The 17,731-nt window shown below is 46.6% G+C and overlaps 2 protein-coding genes across 2 annotated transcripts in view; both read right to left on the bottom strand.

Moving 5' to 3' along the window:
* Window positions 1–1,941: 1,941 nt before the first annotated feature.
* On the bottom strand, window positions 1,942–8,735 carry zmp:0000000529 (WD repeat-containing protein 20). Its single transcript, XM_061216961.1, has 4 exons — window positions 8,343–8,735; window positions 6,370–6,552; window positions 4,466–5,821; window positions 1,942–3,896 (listed from the first exon to the last, which is right to left on the bottom strand). Exons 1-4 carry the CDS (start codon window positions 8,724–8,726, stop codon window positions 3,846–3,848), a joined length of 1,974 nt encoding a protein of 657 aa, XP_061072945.1. The 5' UTR covers window positions 8,727–8,735; the 3' UTR covers window positions 1,942–3,845.
* Window positions 8,736–9,487: 752 nt separating this feature from the next.
* LOC133108368 (mitogen-activated protein kinase kinase kinase kinase 5-like) overlaps window positions 9,488–17,731 on the bottom strand; it is a 31,371-nt gene continuing 23,127 nt past the window's right edge. The window contains exons 15-32 of the mRNA XM_061217865.1: window positions 17,263–17,333; window positions 17,020–17,064; window positions 16,897–16,917; window positions 16,541–16,586; window positions 16,285–16,447; window positions 15,150–15,229; window positions 14,996–15,040; window positions 14,642–14,720; window positions 14,388–14,464; window positions 14,206–14,266; window positions 13,695–13,797; window positions 13,294–13,352; window positions 12,711–12,814; window positions 11,973–12,150; window positions 11,532–11,600; window positions 11,274–11,366; window positions 10,807–10,933; window positions 9,488–10,303 (exon numbers count right to left, since the gene is read on the bottom strand). Coding sequence (XP_061073849.1) covers window positions 10,207–10,303; window positions 10,807–10,933; window positions 11,274–11,366; window positions 11,532–11,600; window positions 11,973–12,150; window positions 12,711–12,814; window positions 13,294–13,352; window positions 13,695–13,797; window positions 14,206–14,266; window positions 14,388–14,464; window positions 14,642–14,720; window positions 14,996–15,040; window positions 15,150–15,229; window positions 16,285–16,447; window positions 16,541–16,586; window positions 16,897–16,917; window positions 17,020–17,064; window positions 17,263–17,333 — 1,518 coding nt within the window. The 3' untranslated portion in view covers window positions 9,488–10,206. The remainder of the gene's footprint in view (window positions 10,304–10,806; window positions 10,934–11,273; window positions 11,367–11,531; window positions 11,601–11,972; window positions 12,151–12,710; window positions 12,815–13,293; window positions 13,353–13,694; window positions 13,798–14,205; window positions 14,267–14,387; window positions 14,465–14,641; window positions 14,721–14,995; window positions 15,041–15,149; window positions 15,230–16,284; window positions 16,448–16,540; window positions 16,587–16,896; window positions 16,918–17,019; window positions 17,065–17,262; window positions 17,334–17,731) is intronic.

The following is a 17,731-nucleotide window of genomic DNA, read 5'->3' as shown; positions in this document are numbered from 1 at the left end:
CTCTGCCCCTTTTCCTTGCTGGCTCAAGCTTGTTTTTTTTTAATGTCTTTCCAGAACAGTATGTACAAGTAGAGAACAGAAACACAACATGCACGTGAACGATTAAGGGGAACTAAACATGACGACGTGTAACACTGACCTATTTATACATTCCAGCTGAAAGTAGGCAGAGATGACTGGAGCACTACAGAATGAAAAGTATTCACATGTTAATGAGTTGTTTTTGTTCATATTTGAGGGACTTAAAATACTTTCCAAAATTGCTGATAAAGCATATGAAACAAGGATATGCACATGTGAATATTATAATTACTACAGTTATACAATTTAAATTTAAATGAATTAAATCAGCAGTGTTTATGTGTAAAAAAAGCATATGTGTGCACTCAAAAACAGGAAGGATAGCAGCTTTGTTTGGATGGCTGTATATCCATCCAGAACTGTTCTTATAAAGGACAAGGGTAAAACGTGTTTCATATTTTTTATCTGAGGTCAAAAAGGGCACCGTTTCCTTTAACAATGTCAATGTCATTCTTTAATGACCTTAGAATGAGTCCCCTGTAATTTTAGAAGAATAGTGCAGGATAGATTAAATGAAAAAGTTCAATCAACCTTTACACAAAAATCTCCAAATGTACTGTGTTTACCAACCCCTGACCACCACCCACCCAATACCCATGAATTGAGCTGCTAAAGGGGGTTATTCCAGGCCTGGTTAACTTTGGGCTCTGGGCTACAGGTTCCATTTTACACTCTCACACGTCCTGGTTCTTCACATGTAGACAGTGAGCCACCACTTCCAAATCTAACCAATTATCTGCAAGTCACTCTTGTATGGAGGATTTTAAATCAAAAGTACCAAGCAGTTAGAATGACAAATGTTGTTATATACACTTGAGTGGTTGAATGTATTCCAACCTTCTGGTGATAATTTAGGCCATGTTTACAGCCTAAACTACTGCATGTTTTTTGGACATTTCCATTTTGTCATTGGTCCATTATTTGGTCCATTGTAAAGCTTATATGAAGGTTAAAAATACCGATGGTGAAAAAATCAAACAGTGGCAGAATGTATCTAACAGGGCTGTTCCTATCCATTGTACTCCACTTTTGCTCAGTGTTGAACACTGTATTTTTGAATGTGAATATAAAACTGAATGAGGTATAGTACTCTGCAACAGTCTTACGCATGTGTAAATCAATTACGGAAATATGCTTTCAAATACAATGAAATGTTTCTAAATATTTAAATATTTACAGTAGATTTGACAGTAAAATTACATTTAATCAATATTTGTTGTGGCCACCCATTGCCTTTAAAACTGCATGAATTATCTTAGGTACACTGTCACGCAATTTTATAAGAAACGTATCGGAGAACTTGCCAGTTCTTCTGCAGACTTTAGGCTGTCTCACTTGCTACTGGCTATCCAGGCAATCCCAGCCTCAATCTACATTACATTTTACATTACATTTTAGTCATTTGGCAGACGCTTTTAATCCAAAGCGACATCTCAAAGTAATGACTAGTCTGTTTTCCATCATTAAAATAGTACATAATTACTTACCTGCTGGCAAAGTAATTATTTGAATATGTAAAAGTCAGAGAAGCATACAATCATAGATTAACCTGAGAACTGCATGTCAAGTAACTGCCAAAATCACAGGAATAAGGAGCACAGCTATGTACACGGTCAGAATGATGGCTCCTGGGATACTTCTTCTGACTGATATCTGCCCTCATGCAGTGTTACCATAGTGATTTTGGGGAGATTCTTTTACATTTGTTTGTTTGAACTCTACCTGCCCAAAAAGCCCCTCTTAACATCGTCAGCACCCCTTGTCAGAACGGTTTGAGAAATGAAAACGTTTACCGCCCATAACCGAACATTATCTCGCATTTGGAATGGGCTGTGACCGGCAGAGTCAGAGAGGAACAGCTTAGAGTTTAGCATTTTAATAACAGACTTTACATATACAAACTAGTCATATCCTTTGTCACTTAATTCATCACTTCAGGCATAAGTGTTATTTAGTGTTTAATGCACGCTGTAAAAACCAACAATAACAAAAAAAACAGGATTACATGCTATGGATTTTTGTAACTGTTCAAAGTAAAACAGCGATTGGGAATGTTTTCTCCTCCATCACGTGAAACGGTGAGTTGTCATTCCTGCAGTGATTAGCAAGGCAATAGATTGATATTTTTTGCAAGTGTAGCCATCGATGCACAACAAGGAATTTTACGAGTATTTTAGTGTTCCCACTTGAATGGCACCCAAACGTCATGAAAAACACAATACAAAATGGACACGGGACCAGAATGAGCCACAATGACAGCATCCCCGTGCTTTCAGGTGAAAGCACACACATCCTCCTCACATAGAGCTATCATTCCACACCGCATTTCAGACTATTCCTGCCTCTCTGCACACCAGCATCATCTAAAACCACACACAAGCCAACACATCTGGGATATACACACAGTGAGCACTTTATTATGTAGACCTGTACACCAGTGTGTTAATGCAAATATGTAATCAGGCAATCACATGGCGGCAACTAAAGGCATAAAAGTATGTAGACATGGTCAAGAGGTTCAGCTGTTTTTCAGAGCAAATGTCAGACTGAGGAAGAAATTTGATCGAACTGACTTTGACCGTGGACTGATTGTTGGTGCTAGACAGGGTGGTTTGAGTATCTCAGAAACTGCTGAATTCCTGGGATTTTCACACACAAGTCTCTAGAGTTTGCAGAGATTGGTGCAAAAACGTCCAGTGAGCTGCAGTTCTGTGGGCAAAAACACCTTGTTAATGAGAGAGGTCAGAAGAGGAGGGCCAGACTGGTCAAAGCTGACAGGAAGGTGACAGTAACGCAAATAGCCACACACTACAACAGTGGTATGCAGAAGAGCATCTCTGAACACTCTAAGTGGATATGCTACAGCAGCAAATACCTAATAAAGTGCTCACCGAGTGCATGTGCGTTGCTGCACACATCTCATATCGCCGGTCAGACCAGCTTAAATGCATCATTTCTTCAAGTGCGCTTTGCCGAAAGAGCACAGGACCACATACGCCCCTTTTCTTTAGGAATTCAAAGTCAGCCGCTAATGTGCAAAGTCTTTGGAGAGGCAATGTAGGCATTAGCAGGCTGCGTGATGTCAGCCTGACCATGGAGCGTGCGCTGAGCGGACACCTGTGTGTCACGGCTGGAAGAGGGCTGCCACGGGCAAGGGACCCATCGCCAAAGGGCCCGGAAAACGTGGAAAGATGACACCGTACACTGCGTGTGTTGTCGGTACGTTAGAACACACACTTCTTAGCAGACGTGCCATACATGTTTGCTTTAATGGACATGACAGTTTGAGGAATTCTAGCACAAAAGGACACAACTTACTCGGTTTCCCTAATCTCAGACATTCAGCTTAACTGCATCTCTATGTACAATACAGGTTTTTTTTATTTTTTATATATTAAATATTTTTTTCTTCTTCCTCTGACTCATAAGTTCCATACATCTAGACTTCTGGATTTATAGTTTTCTGAATATGTACAATATAAATTACTACAGTCTGTCGTGTTAAAATAAATAAGATACAGCGGCCGTGGCTTTCGTAGCGTTAGCAGAGATGGAGGCGGGAGCTCCCCGGCGCTCCGGGGAGGGGGCAGCGCTCCTCCATCCGTCATCTTTCCCAGGAGTGGAAGAAGCGATGAAAGAAGGGAGAGGGACGACAGGGACACGCCGCAGTGCCTTGTGGGCTCCGCCTCGGAGGATTCGTTAGCGTATTATTCACACGTCTGGCCCCGCCCAGGGGGAGGGGGGGGCCAGAGCTCCGCCCCCGGCTATACCACCGTGCCGCTGGGAGAGTTTCCGTTCTGAGCCGCCGTCAGGTTCTGCGGAGGGAACGGGAGACGGCGGGAGACAACCCGTCAGCAAGCTACGCGCTGCTCCTGTTCATCAGCCTTACATAGAGGACCTTTGTTTCCATCAGACGCAAACAATAAGGATTTACTCTACAAGGACTTCCGGTGGGCTTGAACTATACTGTATACTGTAATCAGCTTTCTGAAAAACGTTTGACCACTGTTGTGGATGCACTGGCCAGACATCAACACTCACGGACTGGGGCAGTCTGTAGCCTAGTGGCTAAGGTGTACGATTGTGACCCGGAAGGTTGATGGTTCAAGGCCCGGTGTAGCTACAATAAAATCTGCACAGCTGTTGGGCAAGACCTTTGAGCAAGGCCCTTAACCCCACATTGCTCCAGGAGGGATTGTCCCCTGCTTAGCCTAATCAACTGTAAATTGCTTTGGATTAAAAGCGTCAGCTAAAGAACTGTAACATGACTGTAACATGGCTGCAATGTAACTGTAACTACCGTTACTGTAACGTAACTAATGTAACTGTAACTACTGTTACTGTAATGTAACTAATGTAACTAATGTAACTGTCACGGACTCACCGCTTTCCCCGGCCGCGCCCAGGTGCAGATGAGGCCCTCCTGGCAGGCGGTGATGATGCAGTCGTCCATGAAGACCAGCACGGTCAGCCGCTCGTGGGCGATCTTCTTGCAGACGAGGGGCTCGAGCAGGGGCACCTCGTGCATGCGCGGGCACAGCGTGGTGCCCAGCACCTTGGCGGCGTCCAGCCGGCTGTTCCGCGGCACCAGGTTGATCTTGTCGTTGCTCTTGCTGATGTTGCCCAGGCTGTGGTAGTGCTTGTGCTCCTTGTCGCCGCCCGTCCCCCCGCCCGCCCCGGACTTGTCCGACTTGCGCTCCTGCAGCGAGAGCGTGGCGAAGCGGCCGATGCTGAAGGGCACGGCCCCGCCGGCCCCGCCCCCGCCCCCGTCCGGGCCCCCCTGGGTCTTGGAGGTGTTGGCCACGGCGGGGTGGGGCAGGGAGTTGGAGCGCGACAGGGAGCGGGGCAGGGGCAGGGGCGGGTGCGGGTGGGGGTTGGAGGGGTGGTGATGGCCCTCCACAGCCGCGGTGCCGCCGCCCCCGCTCAGGTTGTTGCTGCCCCCGCTGACGGACGGCGGGATGGTGGAGCCGAAGGTGTTGGTGAGGGCGCGGGACAGGGGCAGGCGCGGGTACAGCACGTCGTCCGTCAGGTCCCACAGGCAGAACTGCGTGTCCTGCCCCACTGAGCCGAACCGGTAGGTGACGGACGTGGCCCCTCCCTTGGAGCTGTGGCGGGAGAGGCGGGACAGGGTGCTGCTGGTGCGCACCCGCCCAAAGTGCAGCGCCCCCTGCAGGTCCTCCTCGCTGCCGCTCAGCTCCATGGGCTCCTCGTCCTCCAGGCTGGTGGTGAAGGGGTCGAAGGCCACCACGTTCACCCAGGACTTGTGCCCGTGCCCGCGGGCCACCACGCGGCTCTCGGAGAAGGACCAGACGGTGACCAGGTCGTCCTCCCCGCCCGTGGCCAGGTACTTCCCGTCGGGGCTCCAGGACACGCACAGCAGGCCTCCGAAGTAGCTCTTCATCACGCCCTGGAGCTCCATGGAGTCGAAGTGGAAGACGCGCAGGCAGCCGTCCTGGCCCACGCAGGCCACGTGCACGCCGTCGGGCGAGAAGGCGAACTCGTTCAGGCCGCCCTCACCCACCGCCCAGCGCAGGAGCGGGTTGCGGGGAGTCTTGGTCTTGCAGGCGTAGACGGCGAAGCCCTCGCCCTGCCGCAGGAGGGAGTACTGGGGAGTGGCCGTGCCACACGGGTGCTCCACGTTGTACAGGTACAGGTGCCCGCTGGCGTGGGACGCCAGGAACAGGCTCTCAGACTTGGGCAGCCACTTCAGGCACGTCACCTTGGACTTGTCTATCAACCTCTGGAGAGGCAGAGTGTGGGGAGGAAGGAGAATTAGGATGAGCAGCCTTTAAAAGTTATTTTGGCATTAAGAATTCCTGTCGGATATGGTACATTAGCCCACTTTCTGGAATATTTTAAGGGTAATAAAAAAGAATAAAAAAAGATCACCTTTCATTATTTGTGCCAATACTGGCTTTTCTACTTTGAATTCATATCAATAGCATTAGTTTAAAAGCTCAAATCTGCTAAATCTAGCCTATAGGGCAAAACCAGCACTTACCCCTTTACCCACAGAGTCACTGGAGGTTTTATTAAAAAATAATAATAATAAAAGAAGAAAAAAGATCCTACCCACACATATAAAGGACAATAATGTTCAATTTCTAATAAATGACTTACGGTAATCAAAATATCCAACAACAAGATGACCGTTTTAATCAGCTTGGTTCCAAATTCTGGCATATTGACAATTACGGTACAAGACGTATCACTCACTACCCATGTCCGAGAGACATTAGAACTGGAGCCAGTGGCATTGCAGACACACACACACACACACACACACACCTCCTCATTGAAGAGCTTGCTGGTCTCCTTCTTGATGGGGTCCAGGTACTGCACCTGGCCGGCGGAGAAGCCCACGATGAGTGACACGCTGTCGGCCGTGGCGGAGTACTGGTTGAAGTCATGGCAGGTAGGCTGGGTGCCCTTGTATATGCGCTTATCGATGGGCTTGCTGAGGTCCACAGCCTGTGACAGGTCAGAGAGGGCCAAAAGTACAATGACTGGGACACCGATTACAACCTGCAGTCACAACACGGTTTCTACGCAACCTGCTCAAGGCAATGTAGAGTACGGAGGGGCGTCCCACCGAGTGGTGCTGGATTGCTTAGATCACGCAGAAGCAAGCCCTGCAGGCAGGCCTAGGTATGCACCACTTCACAGCCTGGGGGAACGGATCAGAAACTTCAACCCTCCCATTTAGCCTGATGGGTCCCAGTGTTAGCAGCGGAGCGGCTCTTAAAAGCACAAGACACTTGCCTCTTCAGAGTTGTCAATTTAACTCCCAGCCTGGGATTCTGCCACAGGCCTCACGATACTTCCGGAGAGGCAGTGTCTATAGGAGGAGGGCGATACCTCCAACTGACGATAAGCCGCAACCATTGGGTGCCTAGCAACAAGCTGGGAGAAAGCCAAACGTGGCAATACCAGAGACCTGTCTCACTGAAGCCCACCCTATCCCTGGTGGGACTGAGCCTAACTCTCCTGGTCACAACTGGTAGCCAGGGCTCAAACATATTCAAACATATGCAGTGAAGGAATGTAACATTCCTCCCTCAATGAGGAATTATATACAACGGTCTAAAGACAACTGGACATTTTGCTGAAGTGTGGCTCCTGTGACCAGGCTCCAGTCATCGCTGTGTTCAACTGTATTTGTCCCGCTATAGCCCTAGATAGTGACCAGGGGGGTGCAGCGCCTTCCCAGAAGTAACCCATTGCTTCTTGAAAATGGGTACAATTGTGGAGATCGATGCAAGCACACCGCTTCACAATCTAGATTCGCTGCCCACCTAGTGGTCGCACTATTTAATGCAGCGTGAAATACTGTACTGTCATTCCCAAGGAATACACCAAGGAACACCTCATTTATTTTTCATGCTTTGTAAATAAATGCACTCCCATCCACGAATGCGCTATGCACAACTGGTACTGCATAACTGATCGGGTGCATATTCCAAACAGACTGGTTCGTTTTAGGAAATGTTTTACGGTTAAAAATAGGTCGGTTTCCGTTGACCGCAGAATTGACGTGACAACAATCGGTAAACTTAAGTGACCGCTGACGTGGTCCAAGGCATGAAATCACAAGTAGGCATTTCTTAACAGAACGCATACATCTATAAAAATAAAAATATTATTCTGCTGCCATTCTAAAACAACCTAATCTTCGCCGGGGGACATCCCTAACCAAAGGTCCCCACGCGTTGAGTGAAGCTAGCTTTATGCTAGCCGTTTCTGCATTCGCATCAGCTGGCTCTGTTAGCTACGTTAGCTAGCTAATCCATGGTTCTATCGAGCTGGTTTAGCATATAACACAGAAACGTTATTTCTACATTCCGAGAAGGAGAGTGTGGTTAACGAATGTCAAATGTGAGCAAGCTCGATGCTAAACACTGCGAGCTGTGCACAAGCATCTCTCTGCAGGCATTTGTGGTACGATCACAATTTGGAAAAATGCGCCCAACCCAGTGCATTTCCCAAGTGTCGGCTAGTTAATGTGGAGTAGTAAAAATAATTATATTTGCGTGAATGTATCATATTGCTAGCTAACATTAGTTCGCGATGAATGCTATGACCAGCGAACATTAACTATTAAAGCATATTTGAGCAACATGACTAACTTAAAGCCAAGAGCTAGCATTGTCGGTTCGACTTGATTTGAATCAATGTAGTCAGCTATCTAGCGAATATAGTGTGAAGTAATAAACGACTATATTGATAACATGATGTTTTAGTTGGCAAGACAGGTGTCCTACCTTCTTTATGTTTGTGTACGTGTAGAAGTAAAGTTCTCTTCCAATGTTGAAGCATACTCGCTCTGATTCTTCACTAGGGTCTTCCGGCTGAAGCTTTACCATGGAGACCCTAACCGGGGGCAGGAAACCGGCCGGAGAAGAGTTGGTTGCGGCGGTGGCAGAGGAAGCAGACCCGGGCCCCTGAACAGAACCTCCACCGCCACCACCGGGTATCGATCCCGTTCCAGCTCCGGGACCCACCGCTGCACTCGTGGAGGGCCCCCGGGTTATCCCACCCCGTTGTTGTGAATCCGAGAGGGTAAGCAGTTTGTAAAAACCCTCTCTTGTCCGGAACTGGGATTTAATCTCATTGATATCCTTTAGGGCGCCTCCATCACCGGCCATTTTTAATACAAACAAGCCGCACAGGAAGCGGAGACCCTGACCTGGAAATACTGATCAAAAACTACAATAACAATGGGGGCAGGAACGTGGGTTCAGTCGTTCAATTAATCCAATGATCATGCAAAAATAATTGATACGCATGTAGTTTCAAAACCTTGGTGCTAGCACGCCTTTCTTCACTGGTATGTGTATTCACTAGCAAGCAAATGTTAGCTCTACAGCATTTGCAATTTTTCGAGAATAAACTTTGATTAGGCAAGTAGATCAGATGGCTAGATTATATTACAGACACTGGGCATGCTTGTCCAATTGATAACAGCGAATAACAAAACATAAAATTTGGTCAGCACTGTTGGAAAACATCTCGGTGATGCTCTTGCGCTTATGTGCAAAGCAGTCCTTCAGTAGCCTCCCTACGCAATCGGCGTTGAACGTTCCCATTAAAACGACAATATAGTGAACAATACAAAGCACCATAATCCAACAATATTTGAATATGCATTCTAACAGGATTGTCAGGAATAACGCAACGTAAATTATACTCGAAAAGTAAGCACATGTTCTTTTCCGTAGACCAAATAGAATATTTTTACACTAAATTGTTAAACTGGTTGAGACCACTTTGTTGCACTTTAAAAAGTACACCTTAAGACATTCAACGTACAAACGTATTTGATGGGAGTGCAACAGAGTATACGTGTAAAGCAGAGGAAACCCTTGATTGAAAATTATTTGGACACGAAAAGACACATAGGTGTAGGTGAGTGTAAAGGAAAGAGACATTTTTGTCACTTTTTAATAAATAAGCCACTTTAAAAAGATGTTCACATTCGACTGCCATTACATTTAGATGACCGCAGACACAACTGTTCAATCACAGAAGCTCTGACCCGTCCACTTGTAACTGATTAAGGCGAACACATGCTTCAGTGTAGGCCTGTGTGCTGAACAGTGGAGTAGGCCATGTAATGAAAGAGTCTTTATTGACTGATGGTTATGAATACATGCATTTGTCTGAGGGTTGCAGGACATCCTCAATGGAGTGGAGGCTCTCTGGCAACCCACTGCTTAGCTGCACACTGGATAACTAGGTGTGTGTGTGTGTGTGTGTGTGTGTGTGTGTGTGTGTGTGTGTGTGTGTGTTGAGACTGTGGGTCAGTATATGCCTGCTTGTAGGCTTGACACATCTTTTTGTATAAGGAAAGGAGGGGTGTGTATTTGTCCGGGTTGCGCCCATGTGGTTTGTGCAACTACTACATTCTATCAGCTGACGTAGATTGAGTTAAAGCACAGTTCCAACATGGTGCACTGCTCAGAAACCACAGGCACTGTCCACTGCTGGCCAAATAAGAGCTCAAGCTTTTCCAGTCGGGTGACTGCTAATCATGAGGCAACAGGGATGGTCAGTGTCTTTGGGAAAGGAGTGTGGCTATGTGGCCAAGCAGCGGCCCTTCCCGCTGGTCTGCCAGCACGTCCGGGCTCAGGGTGCGGGGGCCAGGTTCTCCGCGATCTCCAGGATGTACAAGTTGCTAAGTCCCGACTGGTCCTCGCACTGTCGTGTTTCCATGACAACCATCCTGGGAGAGAACACATTGACACGGCATTCCAATGATGCTGATCTACATGGCAACACTGGCTGAAGTGGAAGCTGTGTGGTGTGGCTGGTGCTATATGTCGGTCTGTTACCTCCACGGGAAAAGTAGGTTCACTGGATAAATAGGTAACCTGTGTGTGGATCCACATGTCAAAATTTCCCAGCGGGGCACTGGATCAACCAACCATGCAAAAGACTGATGCCTTGCTTGCCCATGGCAACTCAAACTATTTGAATTTAAGCCAGGGTGGCATCGTAGTCTGATGTAGATCGATGTGAGCACCGAACCCCATTCCACTGGGTTTGTGTGTCACAGAAGAGTCTGTGCCTGCACAATTGGTCTGCATGTATCTGTTACCAGGTCAGTTCTAAAAAGTGTCTCACAAGTAGAGGAATGCTTGCATGCCTGTGCTGAATAGAACAGGTCTGTGTGCATGTTTGTGTGTCAATGCTAAAGTCTGGGAAGGTGTGTGTTTGTATCAGTACCTGTCTGAGCCCACCAGGCGGAAGGCCTTCCTGTGGTCTGTGACCTCCTGCAGGATGTCAGAGAAGCTCTCCCCCCTGCGCTGCCAGCCGTGCCTCCAGACGGCCAGCAGCGTGTCCTCGAAGAACACTGCAGCGGACAATGCACAGATCATGCCCCGTGAGAACTGCTCCTGTGATGATGGATCTCTCTGGCACAGATCTCAAAGTACCTTAGTCCTCCCTCCCTCACACCCAATATGCCTCTTCTATACCCATCTCCTTTTAAAAAAGCCCAGCACTTACTATGATTCCTCTACACATGTTTTTTTTTTTACTTTTTATGGATTTCATTACACTTGGACTTTAGATTAAAAAGTATCTGCTAAATTACTTAAATGTAAAGTATCCAGCAGGGGTTGTGTATTGGAGCTCGATCCGCTTGTGATACACCCCTAGATTCTGTAATGTGCCCCCCCAAGTGCACTTACCTGCTGCCTCCACAGCAAAGGAGAAGTTTGTCTCAGACTGCATTTTCCTCTGGCTCCTTGGCGCCCCCTCCAGGCTCACAATGTGCACAGACTCTGTATGGAGAGCCATAGCCACTCTTTTACATACTGTATGGAGGTAGTAGTGCCTATCTCTTTCTCAGGTTTATCATTCGACAACAGGCATCTAGCTTTAGTACCATTAATGGTAAAAATGGAAATGACATGTTGTTATGTGCATGATGCTACGCCATTACTCACTCTCAATCAGCACCAGGAGTGTGCTGCTGTCAAGCTGGTTCACATGCACTGCACCAGGAGCTGTGTTTCCTGGGATACGTACACACACACACACATATGCACACACACACACACACACATACACACGCACATGCACACACACACACACACAAACACACAAACACACAAACATGCGCACATACACAAACAAACACGCACACACACACAAACACGCGCATACATAAACGCACGCACACACACATGCACACACACACGCGCACACACACAGACACACGTGCACAAAGACGCACACACACACACACAGGGGGTGACACACAGGTTTGTTACTCTTACAGGAGCTCAGTTTGACAGTTAATAATACATTCACCGTATATTTTCTTGTCATTCAAAGCATCCTGAGTACTGGTAATCTGCCTGGCCCTGCCCTGCCCCAGTGCTTACCTTGGTCCGTGCTGTAGAACCAGGAGGTGTTGGAGTTGAGGTTGATGTTGTCCAGCTGAACGGGCTGGGCAGCAGTGGGGCCCCTGGCCACCCCAATGCAGACCAGGGGATAATCCTCCCCTGGCACCACCAGCATCTCAAACACACGCAGGGGACTCGGCAAGGGGAAATCAAAGTGCTACAACACAAGCAGCGTGTCAGTGACATGGGACAGAGGCGGGTGCACAGAGCACACAGTGGCTGTCCCTGGTGTGAAATCCAGCTATGACCAGCTACCAATGTTTAAAAACATGGCTTGAGCTGGTCAAACTGGTCAACCAGCTACCAGCTGTTTCAAAACATAGCGTGAGCAGTTTTAAGTGTGGCATTAAGTGTGTTCAAACCATTCTTCATTGCTTAATGCACATAAACACTCAGGTCCACCCCATAAAAAATACTGTGACACATAATGTGCAGAGAAACAATGAAATGACAAGTCATTCATATTTTCTTAGTACTCCCCGTAATGTGAAGCATTGTGAGATAAATATGGTTTGTGTACTGGCTGGGATTCCATGCCGGGCGTCTGAAGGTTTGAGGTGAGACATTGGCTCAGGATGTAAGTGTGTATGTGTGCGTGTGTGTGTGTCCATGTGTGTGTGTGTGGACATATCCTGCCCAGATCAGGGCTGAGTATAATGGTGACTGGCTGTGAGTGGGCTGTGGTTACTCTGGTAGGAGATTCGGACGGTGACTCACCTTGATGAGCATGAACTTGTGCATGGGCTCGTACCACTGCAGGAGCACCACACTGGACTCCAGCGCCCCACACAGGTACACACATCCCATCTGGGAGTTCTGAGCTGAGCAGGGCAAAGGTGGGAAACGCTCACATTTTACCATCAGCACTGATGCGAAGCCCCGGGAACAAGAATCAACTGTCATCACCAGTGTCTTCAAGTCGTTTATAGTTTTGTTGTTTTTATCATTTTAATTGCGCTTCATCTGTTAAGCTTTATTAAGTCTTTTGGTTCAACCCATCTAATGGAAGATTGACAAGCTTCCACCATTAGAAATAACTACTTAATAATATTTAGAATGACAAACATTGGAAACATTGAAAAAAAGTAAGCACTTCTAACTTAGCTTCCATATTGCACATACTGTATGTCAGCATTTTCATGTCTTCTTTTTGTATTATAGGGTTAAGTCCAGGTTTTCCCTGGCTAAGGTGCATGGGATATGGAAGGCGCACAGAATCATTTGTGGGTGAGTTACCATGTTCAGGTGCTTGTATGTGTGATTAACACAATCCTGGTCATTAAATCCTTTGCGGACTTACCTACTGAGCAGGTCTTGCAGCCCTTGGTATCTGGTATTTTGCTGGACACGGTGTACTTCCTGCCATTAGAAATGCACACATTGGTCAGATTACCTGTGTATATTATAAGTGTTCTCAACTCAAAAATTATGCATTCCGGGCTGAGAGAATGTGTGAAATGAGGTTCATTAGCAGTAGGGTGAGTCAGAAACAGCCAATAGGATCACTGTGACAATGTGACTGTGAGAGTGAGTGCATGTGTGTGTGTGTGTGTGTGTGTGTGTGCAGGTGCAGTGCTCCAGAGTGTTTATGATCGCTGTGGATGTGTGTGTTCGTGTAGGTTTATGATTGCTGTGACTGTGTGTGTGTGTGTGTGTGTGTGTGTGTGTGCAGAGTTCTGTGTGCTCCAGAGTGTGTGTTACCTGGGCAGAAGTCTGTGAGTTGGCAGCTGCACCATGCGGTGCTCCTTGCGCGCCTGTTCATACAGCTCCTTTAGGGAGTGGGAGTGCAGCTGGGAAGCCTTACCTAACACACACACACAGATATGTGCACACGCACACACACACACACATATGTGCACACGCACACACACACACACACAAATGTACACACACACACACACACATTCACATTTTTGTAAGCTTGAGCAATGTGTCACATTCTTCCAAACACTTCAACAGAACAATAATAATCACACGCCTGTCCCCAGCCTACACCCCCACAAAGCGAGCCAGAGGTGATAGGACAACACTATGGGTGGCGTACAGAAGAAAATGGAACAGCTAATTGACTAATGCAGCTTTGATGGCCGTCTTCAACTCCGCTGTTCAATTAGGCAATTAATAAATGCCACTGCTATGGTAACTAAACCATCACTGCTATGGAAACACCTAGATAATAAGCAAAATGATCATGTCTTAAACTGAACCTCACCTGATATTGACATAAGGACATTATTAATGGTGTAGACCCAACTGCACTTTCCTGGATACAGCTGAAGGAGAGAGAGAGATAGAGAGATGCACAGCCTTACTGCACTTTGCACTCATTGCTTTTATTGTGATTTCACTGTGGTGTTCACACAGGAAACATAACCAATATCAGCATATCCTCACCAGCTCCATCGTGGCTTCTGGTCCGCTCAAATTCAGAGTGAAAATACCCTCGTCTGCTCCGAAGATGAGGTGGTGATCTATAAAAACACAATGCCGATGACTGTGACAGAGCTGTGAAACAGTGCAGTGCTATGACTTTTTACCTGCGATAAGCAGGCACCTCTGTCTGAGTGTGACAATACTTCAATGGCCACAGAATAATCACAGTTTCCCTCAGGCATCCTGCTACGGCTGTAGGGCAGGTAATGGTTTACCTTTGGTCGTGGGGTGGTCCCAAATGGTCGAGCAGTTCAGTTTTAAAGGGCAGCCATGGAAGACTTTCTTGAAGAATACCTGCGGAGTCAGGAAAAAGAACTCTGACTCTATGTAAAGGCGTGAGAGCATTGTTTTGATATTTGAAATGCTTTTTTTCTGTTTTTTTTGTGGGCGTAGATAAAATGACTAGCTCAGCATATCAGATGTTAGAAGCCCCCAGAAAGACGTAGATTTGGAATCCAGAGCCAATAAATGCTACACTCAGATAATAGGCAGTTTTTGTTCATTGTGTTCAAGGGCATACCAGATCTATGAATGCTGTTTCTATGAGAGAGGTTCAGAGACAAGCTTACTGGAGGTTTCCGCAACACTGGACTGGGACATTCGACACGAGCCGGCTGTAGCAAAGAGAAGGTCATTTCAGACGCAGAACATCGGAATGCTACCTGGCATTTACTGCTAAACGAGTCGATCTCTTTGACCGTTTCGTAAGATCCTTGCGCATACCTGGGGGGGTTGTCGTCTCCTCTCTTTGGGAGGCAGGTCGGGCGGGCTGTCTAACCTGTGATCCGTGAAGGCAGTGGGGTCTGCACAGGAGGAAGTGACATCACATATCAGCCTGGTTTCAATTGGTAGTTGCTCATCTGAGCAGCTATAGGTCAGTCGGATAACATAATCTTTGTTCTGTTTGATCATGGCACTGGGATACACAGAGTACAGTGTATCCTGTCCTGAACTCCCACAGAGCAGGCCAAAGAGAGGGAGAAACGGAACGACTGACTAATAACAGCTAATTAAATAATCCAGCTGTGAAGGCATTCTTCTACTCGGTTGCATAGTCAGCTGATTAATAAATGCCATTGCTATGGTAACAAAGCATTACTGCTATGGAAATGTCCAGCTAATTGGCAAATGAATACACTACACTACTCACATAAAAATAAAAATAAAATAAAAACTCAGCACTGCAATGGCCAAGCTGAATGACTGAAATGAACTAACAAAGTAACACACCACAAAGAGTAACGACAATAGTTACTTTAGTACAGCTATGAACCCAACAATATGTTGGCTAATAAGGAGAGATACCGAACACCAGCTGCTCACTCTGCATCTGACAGTGATGAAGTGGCATCCCCTGCTTCTCAAAACGTCTGGTACGAGCAGAACAGAACTGAGCCTTTATCACTTACAGGGCCTAGGAATTTCGGTTTATACATTATTTATTTGCTTGCATTGCATATTTAATGAAGATATTGCTGCAATTGACTGGTTAAATGGCCTGTAATACTATAGCAATAGCTCCAAGCTTCCAGTTCTGCAAGTGACTGTAAAGCAGTGTAAAGCAGTCACTTACTGACCATAAATGATTCACTACACATCCCCCAAATATCTACTCAAAGTAAGGTAAATAACTTATGATAACATTTCAAGTCAGACATAGAAATCTGCATCGAAAACAAAGTCAGGATTGTATGGGCGCGGTCTGGACTGCCCTCACCACCCCACCTCCCTCCTCACTGTCATGTAATCACAGCTGTGGCAGTTCACAAAGTGGCCAGTAGAGGGAGGCATGCCGAACGTGTTGAGGTGGCGGGTCGGGAGGTTGGGAGGTCGGGAGGTCAGGAGGGGCTCGGCTCACCGGAGTTGACGTTGCGGACCGAGCGCGGTCGCGGGACGGGTCGGCCGCCACTGCCGCTGGAGCACCGCAGCAGGGGGGAGGGGGCGTAGAGGGAGCCGGCGGTCCGGCCCCGGTCCTCTTCCCCCGGCGCTATCTCCTCCGAGCTCGTGCTGTGCATCTTGGGCTAGGGGGAGATGTGGACATGCTGTCGGTCACCTGAACACTGAAGCGCACACAATCAAAATCCATCAAAATAAAAGGCCTCACGGCTGCTTACTTTTGGAGGAAGAGGGGGTGGGACTATATCAGCTGGCATTGGCTTGCTGCAACGAGAAAAAAAAAAGTATTTGTGTTCAGTATTATAGTTATTAAGAAGTGACAATATATGGATGGAATACATACTTATTTACAGATTCACAAGCTTTGGCAAACTGTATTGTAACATCTGTAATGCCAATGAAGTTTTTAAATTGAAACTGAATTGAAAGGTGTTCAGAGAGATATATTTGTATGTGTGTGTTTGTGTGTGTGTGTATTTCTGTACTGCTTGGCAGTGAATGTGTGTATACATAGTACAGGAACATGCGGTAGACTTGGTTAAAGATGGTTTATGAGGTTAGAGAGGGTGCACACCTGGTGTTGTAGTTACTGGGGCTAAGGAGAGAAGCAGAGAGACAGCTGTCATGCTGCTGATTCTTAAGTGCAGGTTGAGAATATCATAACACACAATTACAGTAAAAAAAGCTCAACTCTTACATGTCCACGTCATCATAGTCATCATCTGAGTCTATGCTCTCACGTCTAACAGGGAGAGAAAAAACAGAAACATTGTGAAATTAGTGAGTGATCCAGTGATCCAGCTCTGCTGGAGCTATACCCAGAAGCCCATGCAAAGGGCCGTGTCTGGTATTTGTGTCATGGTTGGTCATTAGGTTTATGGCTGTCTCCTGTGTTGTTAGTCATCTGTGTGTTGAAAGCAGTGCTGCTCTCTCCTGGTACCTGTTTAGGCTCTTGTGATCTGAGGAATTTCTGCCTCCAGAGCCCACTGCCCACTGTACTGACGGCTGCAACTGAAACACACACATACACTAAGATATTAATCAGATCCTACACACACACATACACACATACACAAAGATATTAATCAGATCCTACACACACACATACACACACACATACACAAAGATATTAATCAGATCCTACACATACACACACAAAGATATTAATCAGATCCTACACACACACACATACACAAAGATATTAATCAGATCCTACACACACACACACAAAGATATTAATCAGATCCTACACACACACACACACATACACAAAGATATGAATCAGATCCTACACACACACACACACAAAGATATTAATCAGATCCTACATTCACACACACATCTAGAACAGATATTGTCTTTGCATTCACATGCACACACACATACACACATGCTCATACACACACGCG

The sequence above is a fragment of the Conger conger genome, chromosome 13, assembly GCF_963514075.1.
Source record: "Conger conger chromosome 13, fConCon1.1, whole genome shotgun sequence".
NCBI lineage: Eukaryota > Metazoa > Chordata > Actinopteri > Anguilliformes > Congridae > Conger > Conger conger.
The sequence above is the reverse complement of the archived record's forward strand: the minus strand, read 5'-3'. Positions and strand labels throughout refer to the sequence as shown.